The sequence below is a fragment of the Asterias rubens genome, chromosome 18 (genome assembly GCF_902459465.1).
Source record: "Asterias rubens chromosome 18, eAstRub1.3, whole genome shotgun sequence".
Classification (NCBI taxonomy): domain Eukaryota; kingdom Metazoa; phylum Echinodermata; class Asteroidea; order Forcipulatida; family Asteriidae; genus Asterias; species Asterias rubens.
In genome coordinates this window covers 10,216,005-10,228,744 of record NC_047079.1, presented here as the reverse complement: position 1 = coordinate 10,228,744, position 12,740 = coordinate 10,216,005, and the positions used below count along the sequence as shown (strand labels likewise).

General features: G+C 39.1%; 1 protein-coding gene across 4 annotated transcripts in view; it reads left to right on the top strand.

Annotated features, from left to right (window-relative positions):
- Positions 1-12,740, top strand: part of LOC117302294 (basement membrane-specific heparan sulfate proteoglycan core protein-like) — a 122,191-nt gene that overhangs the window by 56,495 nt on the left and 52,956 nt on the right. For all 4 annotated transcript variants that reach the window (XM_033786173.1, XM_033786172.1, XM_033786171.1 and 1 more), the window contains 6 exons: positions 7,235-7,399; positions 8,067-8,183; positions 8,511-8,648; positions 9,614-9,759; positions 11,722-11,863; positions 12,393-12,517. In XM_033786173.1, coding sequence (XP_033642064.1) covers positions 7,235-7,399; positions 8,067-8,183; positions 8,511-8,648; positions 9,614-9,759; positions 11,722-11,863; positions 12,393-12,517 — 833 coding nt within the window. The remainder of the gene's footprint in view (positions 1-7,234; positions 7,400-8,066; positions 8,184-8,510; positions 8,649-9,613; positions 9,760-11,721; positions 11,864-12,392; positions 12,518-12,740) is intronic.

Sequence of the window (12,740 nt, the reverse complement as noted above, 5' to 3'; positions counted from 1 at the left end):
TGGAATCACTAAAAGGTGAAGGTTTATGTAATAAAACAAAATTAACCAAAATATACCTTGGAATGATGCTCATAATAATATTTCAATCACAAGTCTATCGCAACAAAGACTATAACCGTGTCCCAATTCCATGGCTCGGCTTACCAGGGAATTATGCGCTTACAGATAATACAATTACGTGCTCTCCTGGGCACTGTAAATGCAGAATTCCTTGATAAACAGCACCATGAATTTGGGGCCCAATAACACATGTTTACTTACTCTTTAAATCAACTGGGATTTGTGTTATATTTTCTTTCTTTCGTTTTTTTTTTCTGGGCCTTGGTTTAAACCAGTTTCCTGCCTAACACTCCGCTGGATTTGTTTTTCAGTCTTCGCAAACTTACAGTTTTTTTTCCTCTGAAATCTTTAATATTTAATACTTCTTTGACTTCAACATCTGTCTCTGGCTCTCTCTTTCTCTGAAACTCATTCTCTGGAATAATCTACCTCAAAATATCATCAATAACAAATAATAAAAACAAAAACCAGATTATTTTTTTTTTAACATCAAAAGTAAATTTTAAACAAGTCACTTGATTGATGACATAACCAATGAAACTCAGGCCCCACTTCTGGCACGGTTTACAATAAGTTGCCAATGGAAGTTATAAAGACTTTAGGCTGGTAACCAGTACTTTCTTATATGGAAAGGTTTGCAGTACTTTCTTAGCATATTTCTGTGCTTACCAGTTTCGCTGAACCAGACTGAGTTTCCAAAAATCATTTGAACGAAATTTCAACCTTCACATTAAGTCCAGTTATTTTCTGCAGATGAGAGTAAAAAAAATAAAAAAATGGAAACAGCAAAAGACAGTTTTACATCAAAGATATTTTATATCTTGGCCAGCTTTACGGAGCAAATTTACTTCCATCAGACCAATTTCATATTGAATTATCTTAAAAGGTACCTTGCCTTTAAGAGGTCACAGTGTTGACCTTTTTTTATTGTCAAGAGGTCGCTACGATAATCTGTCTCCATAGAGAGGAACGTGACCAAATTATTTGAAGTGTTCGCTGGTGGAGACTCATTGGTTTTATTCTAGTTATTAGGTTATTCAACTGTCATTTAAACTGTGTCATCCCAGAGCAGAAAACTCCTTTGGGACCCCAAGGTACTCACATTATTTTGTGTCTGGTTCCCCATGTGAAACAGCAATATTGTGCTGTAGAATTGGTGGCTACAGCTACGACTGTTGCTCTTTAGTTCCTTGGTCATTGGCAATAGCCGTAGCCAAATTTATTGGATTCGGACATGGTATAATGATCAACCGTAGCTAACAAAAAGATGTTAAAACCTTAAGGGGTGAGCGTCATAATAAGAAGTCCAAATCAGGAATTGCATTCTTCCTACTCGAGTCTGATTTTTATTGAACCTGAAAAAGTTGTGATTAAATAATAATAATAGTAGGCTAATAACAACAAAGAATATTTATCCAACAAAAATTTAGGTGCGCAAGGCGCACAAGGCGCACAAGAGGGAATCAACATACAGTAAAGGAAATGTAGCTTTGCCCACGTACTCAATAAAAATCCATCTTTTTCCACGAACCAAATATCCTAAATCCTTTTCAACATATCTTTGTAAATTGTTATCATGCTCCACATTTATAAAGTCAAATGAAAAACATATGTCTTATAAACCTCTCTTTTTATTTACAAACATTGACTTCTATTTTGTGTAGGGAAATTGAGTATCTGGGTTGGCACAAATTCCACCTTTTTAATAAAGCATTTCAACTTTTGTTTTTTAAAGAAACATTATCTGTACTTTTTGTATTGGCTAGCCCAGTTGATTTATCTTAGATCCGGGTAATTTTATAGCGCTCGTATTCAATTATTGATTTATTTTATTTTACGGAAAGGTCGCTGTACGTTACAAACCAAGGTTCAGCAAATCTCACAACTTGTGGTTCTTGCAAAAGAATGTCTGTTCTGCTCCAAGACACGGGACACCAGACTTAATAACGAGGCACCAAATTCATTTCATCCAAACCAATGATGGAGAATTGCTCTCACCAGCTGCTCTGAATGATACCAAAGTTGTCCGATTTGGTTTTATGAAGAGTTAAGACTTTGGTGTTTAGGAAAAACGCTGAATAAACAGACTTTAAATTTAATAAGCATCAGAAGAAACACCTTTTGGGGGGAAATTTTACTAAAATCATTTAAAAAACAAATGTTGGCTGTGCTTTTGTAAATATATAAATTAGACATCAAAGCCTGTGCTTATTCTGTCCAGGGTTCGGCCAAAGATGAAAAGAATTTCAAGGCCTTCAGCTATGCAGGGTTGCTCCAGTTGAGGGCAGTTTAGCAAATGGTTGTCCCTGGTACCTCGTTTTTTTCTGTTGACAAAACTGCAATTACATTCTCGATGTCAGTACAAATATTTCCTGAGTTACGACACGGTACCCTGATATTTTTCAAGCAATGAAATTAATCCACGGGACTTAAAAAAACAAATTATTTTGGTTTGGACATACTGTATCAGTACATGAAGCAAATTTGAAGTTGAGTACCATCGTTCAATTTTCTGCGGGAAACAACATTTTTAATCTGCCTTAACATTCCCCCGCACAAGAAATTCCATGCCACATTTAAGATTAAACAGATTTAATTAATGTGAACATTTAGGACGAGAATTTCCAGATGGGGAAGATAACATTGTCATGAAAGGGAGTAAAAAAAGGTCTAGGTCATATGCTTTTTCCTTGCTGGATGTTAGCGATTAAACGCTCAAGAACGGTAGTTCAAACTGTCATCATGTTGTGCATTGTTCATAAATGTCATCGGACAATAAATGATCTCATTTATCGTCACAGGATGTTTCAATTAATGAGCCTAACATCACTCAAAGTCATGAAGGAGTGACTCCAAAGTCAAAGTCTGTTTCGTGATGCACCTGTTTACCAATAGAAAGAGTCATCATAAAAATGATAAAAAATAGTGTCAAGTCTCTGAACTCAAGGTAAAAATGGTATAAAACGCGACTGTTTTTGATACCCTTCAAGTGCAATTTTTTTCAAAATCCCAAAATATTTGATGACGTCACAATTCAAATTTACAGGGAATTGTTTAGTGTGTTCCTGAATTTTGATGATATTCAATCTAAAGGTTATTAGATTTGACCGTCTGACTGGTGCAAACAATTCCTCTTTGAAACGACAGATCAGTTCGTTTTTGCTGTCTGACATCGTGATTCAATTTTCGTCCTGAAACTATATCGATAATTTATACCATTTTAACGTGAGGTGAGAGACTTGTAACTTTCCCCCCACTTTCATGACAACTCTATCTATAGGAAAATGAGTGCATAAAAAAACTCAATTTGACCTGGGAGCCCCTCTTTAAACCAGAGCAAACAAATTGTTACTTTGTGATTTTGACTCAAAAGTTCTTCATGTACTCCACAAACATTCCCTTGTCATCCTTGAGCAAGATAGTTGAATGAAATGTTTGCTCTACAAGTTTTTGATGAATGATTTTTTTTAAATGGGCAGGTCATGACCTTTTATCGTTTCCTTGGTAACAAAAGATTCATGGAGGCTTTAAGTGTATAAAATTGTACACAAAGTGTCAGAAGTGTATTCTTAGCATTCATCCAGATAAAGCGTGGACCTATTTTGTTTTTATATTTTGAAGAGCTAAGAAATACAGCACCTCTCCCTTAACAGTAACGGTGACTTGCAAGTTAGCTTGTTGTTTCACTGTTCTGTCACTTTTTCGTCCCACTTTGTTCTGTCAACTTTTTTATTTAGAAGTCATATACAAAATTTGAGTTGGCAGTGGTTTACAAAGTTTGTTTAGATGATCTTCCCATAAAGGGAACTTGGCTTTCTACCACAAGGGGATATAAACATCAAGCTGGCAACAGCCAATATCTCTCGTAAAAGTTTAAGAGTTGCACAAATCAAGAAATTGTGATTCAGTAACTAGGCGACATTACTTATTCTAGTCATTGTGAAATTAGAGCCGTTAGCTTGGAGTTGGGAGCAATGAACTTACACTTGAACAAAAAAGTTCCAGTTGTCGGGGTCCTCGGGTCATTTTACTGTATTTGGATTTCTTGCAAATCAATCATTTTGAAATGTGACAATTGGAAGGAGGGAGATTGGGTAGGGATTGGGACTCTGGAATTTTTGGTGGAAAGAAAGCGCCGATAATAACTTTTTGCCACGTAACTCTTTAGAAGTATTGTCTTTCCAATCTCCTGCCACTGTACTAAGGTCATTTTGTAGAGAGGTGCAGTTTTTATTTTAGGATGCACTAATCGTCTGCTGAACAGGAAGTCTTAGACTAGACAATGTTTTGATAGACGAAAATGATTGTCAATTAGCAGACAAATAACTGTTATCAGTACGTCTATCGCTATCGGGGAAACTTCCTGGTGACTTTTGACAGAAATAGTGGTCGATATTCTAGAATTGGTGTGATCTCTCAGCCTCTACTGAACTTTTACCGGGACTTTTTTCCGCTGCACTAGGAAGCCCAGCAACAGTCTGAGGAAAAAGCTACAGAACAGGCACCTTTTTTGAGGGAAGGGTTGTCTGCCATTTGATCGAATGAACTTTCCAAATGTTCAAAATGCATCGCAGGATGTCGGGCTGGAGTTTGGGAAGGCAGATGGAAGGAGAAGAAGGTTGGCTCTTTCGGACAAGGCAGCATGAGACGGGGGAACTGTTCGAGGAGGAGAAGGCATGCCAACATGCAGATTCCCTGGCCCTGAAAATCTTGTGGTGTTAGCGTGTGAAATTCTCCTGAGGTTTCATAACGACATGCAGACCTGGACTTATGGAACTACAGTAGGTGTAGTGGATGATATCGTTTTTGTGCGGTCTTCCTGCGCCAAAAAGGGATGTGTCAAACATCAGGTTTTCACTTGGTCGTTTCCTGTGAATCAGCAAGGTTTTGGAACTACTTACAGACCAGTTCATCTTGATCATCAATAATCATTTGCAGTCGTAGCACAATCTTCCAAAAGTTTCTCACTTCCAGTGTAGCAAGATGGCTGCTCGCATGGCAACTGCCTATAGTTACCAACACAAGAGGGCGGTATAACATATAACGTAACACACGTCTTTTAAATCTAAAAGACAATCTTCTGATGCAAATTTAACATGTTGAGGTACATGCTTCTAAAATATAGGTTAAAACTGCCTCTATAAGCTACTGGGCAAACTCGGTGGTCGAGTGGTAAGACACCTGCTCTAGAATGTCAAAGGTCGTGGGTTCCAATTCCACCAGGGTAATGTGCCTGTGGATTTTTTTCACAGGACTTTCTTAAAGTATACAGTGTATAACATATAATGTATGGATAAAAGACAATAACAAACCGAAACTAGGCAAACATTTACAATAAAGAAACAAGCCAAAATATATAATTGTTCACCAATACACAAACTAGCATATTTGCTGCTTACTGGCAGATTTTAGGTTGGTATGCTAACCAAATGCCGACAGAGAAATAATGTGTTGAGCAATCTTTAAAATTAATATGATTTCTTAGCTGTATGTTTATTAATATTTGTTAATGTTAGGCATGGTAAGTTTAGTTTTCTTATAATTTTAATTGTCAGATACTCCTATACATAGTATTACTTGCCCCCGAAACGCTTCGTTTTAGAACAACCATTTAATGTGCCTTTTAAAATATTTGATTATATTTATGCATTTGTAAAAGTAATTTTTTGCATTCCTTTCTTCCGTCTACTCTTGATTGATTAATCAAAATAATTTCTCTGAAAATAACTTTCCAGTAACATGCGTGGTATTTGCATGATTCTTTGGGATTCATTTCTTGTTAACAAATAATTAATCACTTTCTTTTTAACTTTCACAGGTGACAAAGGAACATTCTTAATACGATTTAATCCGTTCTCTTTTCTTCCCATCTTAACCTGGCTTTCTTTGTTTTGAGTGAATCATATAACTATTAACTATGCATGTGTGTTGACCACAGGATAATTCTGTTGGTAAGTATAATGAAACTACGATGTAAGCCACGCTTACGCCAAATGTCTTGTAAACTGTCCAGCTGGCGATTAGCGGAAGCCATAGGAAATGCATTGCAGGATTAAAACTTTTCACTTGCCTGTCAGGGTAAAATTTCATGGCTCTGCTCTCCGCCGAATTCTGCGCTTGCGATCACCATTCTTCGCTTACAGAGCAACTGCTGAATCTATGGGCTAGCTGTGTAAGCGGAGAAGGCTTAGTAACGTGGTGTGGCACGTGCACAAGCCAGAAGTTAGGCGCAACTTTGGACGGGACGAGTCAAATGCGCGGCTTATGTGACATAATGACCTACCAACAGGATAAGCTATTTATAATGGATTTTTGGTCTTTTCGGTTTTCTTTGGGAATCCTTGTTTGTTCATGATTATTAACTTGATCTTATTTTTCTTTTCAACACCATTTTGTTTCAAATTAATTACTTACAGAAAACACCTACTGCTAGTGCTTTGACATGTGTGTTTATGTACCTTTTAAATCAAATGTGTTATTCATGATATTTGAGTATTTGTTCTTGCTTTGTTTAAGAAGAGAATGAACATGAAGATTAAATGCAATTTATTTTGGCCAGTATTTCATTCTGAAGTATTACATTACAATGCAGTTTTGCAGTGTTCCATTCTATCTGGGGGTTGGGGGGGGATGTCAGCTAGGTTGGCACAATGTTTTCATGTCTGGCCTTCCACCTCTACGACCTTGATTCGAATTCCTCCAAGGGAACTATGTGGATTGGGTTTCTCAGTCCCTACTTATCCCTTGAATAATTCTCTGGGGTTTTCCTCACACATCTATAAAACTGAAACGCCCTTCCTTGTTTTCTCTCCATTGGGTTCTTGGCTTGTATAGACCGTTATCATGGTGCAGCCATCTTTGAATTTCTCCCATTTATATCAGTGTTACCAAACCGAGGCTGGAAGAAAACAGTAGTCTGGTTTCTTTTAGCAAAACGATTATTAGCATTCGTTATTGTTACTCGATACGAGGCACATGACCAAGATGGAGGCAGTATGATAAAGGTATATAGTGATTCAGTTCGCTGGTCGGAGAGTCTGTGGCTTCACAACCAGAATAAACAAATAAAATGAAGCCATGTGAAGAATATTTTGCCTTCTAATAATACCAAAAGCTGGGGCCGTAAAACTATTTGCACTGTCATAATTCATTTATGGTTTTGTATGTTTTGTAGCTCTTCCCCCATCCCCAAGCACGGCACCAACTCGGACCACCACTCTGTCCCCCGGTCAATGCAACCAGAACCAAGCTACATGCAGGAGCGGTCAGTGTATACCGTTGTCGTATCGCTGTGATGGGGCACTGGACTGTGATGACGGATCAGATGAATCAAGCTGCTGTAAGTTATAACCTTATATTGCTTCCCTCCTTCTAGGAGCATATATGTTTTAGAGAGTTGTGTTTGAGGATCAGTTGAATCTAGCTGCTGTAAGTCGCTACTGCGTAACGAGCCGTAACCTTATATTGCTTCCCTCCGTCCAGGAGCATAAATGTTTTTGAGAGTTGAGTTTGAGGTTCAGATTATCTAGCTGCTGTAAGTTTATATTGCTTCCCTAGGTCCAGGAGCATAAATATTTTAGTGAGTTGAGTTTGAAGATCATCCCTGATTGCAAACGCAAATGTTGGCAGCTTTCGACCTCAAAACACCCTACATGGTCAGCAATACCCCTCTAACTGTTTTTTTGGGGGAAACTTTCCGTATCCTGCCACCACTTTTTCACCCATTTTTACCAAAAGGATATCTCATTGGAGTAAATTAGATACTAATTTATTTCATAATGAATGAAAAATTATTAATTTTGGTTTTTACCCATACACCGATGTGTGTTAGCACTGTATACTCAGTACTTTCCCGAGTCCTGTGAAAAAAAAATCACAGGCATGTTACTCGGGTGGGATTCGAACCTGGGATTCGAATGAAAAAGTGGTGGCAGGATATGGACAGTTCTCCGATTTTCTGGGTACTTTTCACCCCTAACCCATCCAACACCCATTCTCCTCCACAGCTACCGCTGGCTGTGAACCCAATGAGTACCAGTGTTCCAGTGGGTTCTGCATCCAGAAGATCTGGGTATGTGACGGTGACGATGACTGCGAAGACGGAAGCGAAGAACGCAACTGTCGTAAGTTTACCTTTTCGCAAAAATCTTCTTGTATACATTTTGTTCACAATTGACAAAGTAAAAAGCAAAGCAACTTGTTGAATTGCAATAAGCACATAGCTCAAGTTCATAGAGCTGTTTGTAAGCAGAACATTTTGCTTTATAGCTTCCTGCTTAGCTGAAATAGCAGGATACCAGTTAACAAATTGTACAGATGACATGGTATGTTGGCTGGTAACCTTACTCTGGTAAGCGAAATTGTATTGTGCTTAGCTACTTTTTGTGCCTAAGCAGCCCTAAGAAAATGGGCTCAAATCAGTGACATTCCTCCTTCTGGTTTATCAACAGCGGTCGCCTTGCCTGGTTCCCCGTGTGCCTCTACTGAGTTTCAGTGCTTGAACACAGTGACTACGCAGTGCATCCCTAAAGCTTACCAGTGTGACAAAGACTTTGACTGCAGTGATCGCTCCGATGAGATTGGATGTTGTAAGTTTACCCTCGGAAGGAATATAAGATTGAAGTTTCAATGTCTTAGACCACAGGAAATTATTGTTATTATTATCGAAAGGTTCTGGTGATGAAATCAAAGATGCCTCCTAAGTAAACTTAATCACTAAAGCGCGCAAGCCTGGCTGAAACCTGTAAACAAGGGTGCTTGCAATGTGAACCAGGAATACTGGGGTTAACCCCTACTCTTTCATGATAAGTGTTCAGCCGTCGATTTCACAAAGAGTAAGGACTCGTCTTTTCTCGAGTTTCTAACTTAGGATTAATCTTAAGGTCTGCATGCTACAGTGCAGGATTGGGACTCGTCCTAAGTCCTAAGATTGGTCTTAAGTTAAAATGTAGGAAGAGTTTTGTGAAATCGGCGGTTGGGTTCTTCACATGCACTGACAATCCTAGTATACAGAGAACCCACAGCTTAAAGGGACATGTCGCCTTGTATCGGGCGAGTTGGTCTTTGAAAAGCGTTTGAAGCATTATATTCTTCTTTTAAAACATCTTTCCAACCATATGCTTTTTATAGTAAACTATTTCAAACACTTTTCAAAGACCAACTCGCCAAATCCAAGGCAATTTTTTAATGTCCCATCTGAAGGACAGAGTAACTATGGTAGAGGACGTGTCCCACTCCAGGATACAAGTGCCATGACCTGTACTCAAACCCAACTTCTTCTGATGAGAAACACCAGGGTCCTGTGCCGCTTGACTGCTTGGCCACAACGAGCCATTCAATTACCGCCATGAAATACCGATTTTGTACACAAATGATGCCGTCATGTGCTGACATCGTCCCTGTAGAAAGGGCTCATACTAGTATTCAGATGTGTGCAAATAAATCCAGCTTTGTTTCATGACTAGTCCAACATTAAATTTATGAAACTGACTTCAACTGTCTTTTCAGACACGTGTTGCTCATTTTTGTTTGCATTTTTTTTCTTTCCCTGCAGCCAAACCTGAGGTGACTGTTTCGCCCGGTTCCCCGGTGACGGTGACCGTGGGTGCAACGGTAGTCATCACTTGCATTGCTCTGGGCAATCCGGTTCCCATCATTTCATGGCGTTTCAACTGGGGTCCATTGCCAGACCCGTCAAAGGTAAAAAATTAGAATTAGTCGTTTGATGGACAAGTTTCGACTGGTACTTTTTAAAGTGAGTGTCTAAAGTTGTAAACTTTTGCACATTCACTTAGGCGCCTTGTCAAAACGTCCCGGGCGTTCCTCCGCTGACAGTCTGCGGAATGGACAGCAAATACCGCCGTTGCTAAGGACCTCGGACAGTCCGCGGAAGAACGGCCATGTGCGTTGAAGCGCGGCGAAGTTAATGAGCTATCCATGCCGGGCGCTATTGTTGGTATAACAATAAGTCTCATGAATAAACAAGTTGTATTTTCAGGTCATGAATATCAGCGGCTTGGACGCGGACCGGCCGTGCTCTCCCAGAATGGTACATTTGCAACTAGTGAGTACCATCGTCCTGGAAGCGGACAGGCTGCACCGACAAGATCATTGTACCACGCACGTTGGTAGTGCCAGCCGACCATCCTGCTCACGTGATAATCGCCAGCTACATGTTTAGACATGATAGTCAACCAAATCGGCGACTTTGAACCTCAACATTCCAGAGGCATTCAACAGGCATTAAACAGGCATTCACGAGGCTTGTATTTTTGAAAAGGCACAATATGTTGAGTCCCGGCTAAACAACTCAAAATGTTAATCACTTTATGAGTACGTCATCACCAAATAAATCCCTTACTATAAAAAAAACAAGTTTGATTCGATGTAAAATATTTGCCACCCTAGTTAATAAAAGTTTAATTTTGTAAAAACAAGTTTGCACTGGCTGCCAATTCCGATCATTTTAATGGTTTATTTACAATAAAAGGTTTTCGCGGCCAGAGGCCGAATTAAAACATTAATTTGTGCATTACACACGTTGGACCATCATGTAATTGTTTGGTGTTTAAATTTTATTTAGGATGAACTGCAGTTTAGCGGTAGTTTTGCATAATACGTTGTGGATGGGTCATTGATACAGTGATCGATACATGGGTATGGGGGAGGCTACGATGCATTGTTTGGGAAGTCAGGTTTTCTATTCTAGCGAAACACTATGAAACGGCGTGGTAGTCACAGAGAAAGGACGTTTTGACCTTGCTCCAAAATATGGAAATTATTACTATTATTACTAAGATTATTTATTATTATTATTATTACTTATTCTGCCATTTCAACATTAGATTAAAATACAACAAATACTTCCAGATGGGCTAGGAGAAACAAAAGCAAAATAATTAATGTGGTCCATAGACCTGCCTAAACAAACCATTTCTACAATTCACATGTTTCGGTCATGTAACCAAGCCTTAAAAATCACTCGTACGAGAAAATGGCTTTACACACCCTTAGTTTGCTTTTGCCATGCAAAGGTAAAGCAATTGTTCACCACCTGGGTTCCTCCGCGGTTCCGCCGGCAGCCGGTCCGCGGAGCCGCCGTATGATCATGCTTATTGATATTTAAATAAGCTGGGCTTCACAATAGCCGACCGGTCGCTCCGCAGAGCCGCCGGAATATTCATGTTTATTGACATGTAAATGAGCCGTCGTGGCCGTGGACCTTCCCGGTTGCTACGGGTTCTTTTGTTACAAAAATCCGCGGACTCCCGCAGAATGCACGCGGAATGGAACAGCTTGGACGTTTTGACAAGGCGCCTAACATGTAACTCTGTTGAGGACATGAATTTCTGTATAGTAACCAACGACAAACATGGTATAGATGGGATTTGAGGCATTTTATGGTGAGGTATCGATATTTTGTTTGCGGTAAAACCGCATATATATCTACTTGCTTGGTAAATTATGTTCTTTTGAGAACTTGTCTTGCTATTTATTCTACTGCCGCCGCAGAGATTTCTGTGGAATTCGTGAGACTTCTCAGTTCTAAAAAGAACTGTTCTACATATTAACTTCTACCTTGGCGGTAGGTACTTTTTTGTGCCTTTGAGTTTGGGCTGTAGATTACTGCAATCTGTAAACAATGATTGTTTCTTTTTCAAGGCGAGAGCAGTGAGTGAGAACGGCCGTGGTATGCTGACTATTTACAACGTCCAGGAGAGCGACCAGGGAGCCTATACATGTGAAGCAATGAACAGCATCGGATATCTCTTTGCTATTCCTGACGCCATACTCATTGTTATCCGTAAGCTCACACCATTTCATCCTCCTCTTTAGATTGGTTGTTTGGGGAAGGACTGCAACGTTGTTTTATTATTTATATTAGGGAGACCTACAATATAGCTAGATATACATGTAGCTCAGTTGGTAGAGTGCTGGCATGTTAATTTGGAGGTCGTTGGTTCAAATCCCGCTTTTGTAAAAATATCTTTGTTCAACCCCAAACCATTATTTACGTTGTGAAGGTTTCTTTGCAAATTAGTTGACTCGGATAGATAGGGTCGTTTTGCCCCTGTCGTCTAAAAGGAATTTCCTATTTATCCCAACCCCACCCCCCAAAAAACAACAACAACAGTAGCGACACTTAAACTAAATAGTGAAATAGGTTTTGTGTTTCTTGAATCGAGACTTCCATTGAAGGAACCCATTTTTGTGATCTTAAAAAAAAAAATTCCCTACAGCCTTATCATCCTTTGAATGAAGCTCATGAATACTCATTTATTTAAATAACCTACAGCACCTCATGAATATTCATTTATCTAAATAACCTACAGCACCTGAGGGCATATGCACCGGTAATGTATTCAACAATGGAGCTCTGCTTCCTGAAGACTGCATTGAATGCTTCTGCTTTGACATCACATCAAGATGTACTGGGAGTGGCTACTACCGCACACAGGTACATGAATAATTCAGTGATTAATGACTTGAGTATGAATAATTCATTAGTTTACTACTTAAATTGAATGCTTCTGCTTTGACATCATCACATCAAGATGTACTGGGAGTGGTTGCTATCGCCCATAGGTACATGAATAATTCAGTGATTAATGATTTGATTATACAAAAAGACAAATAATAATTCATTAGTTAACCAGATCAAATCGAGTTAAATTGAAAGA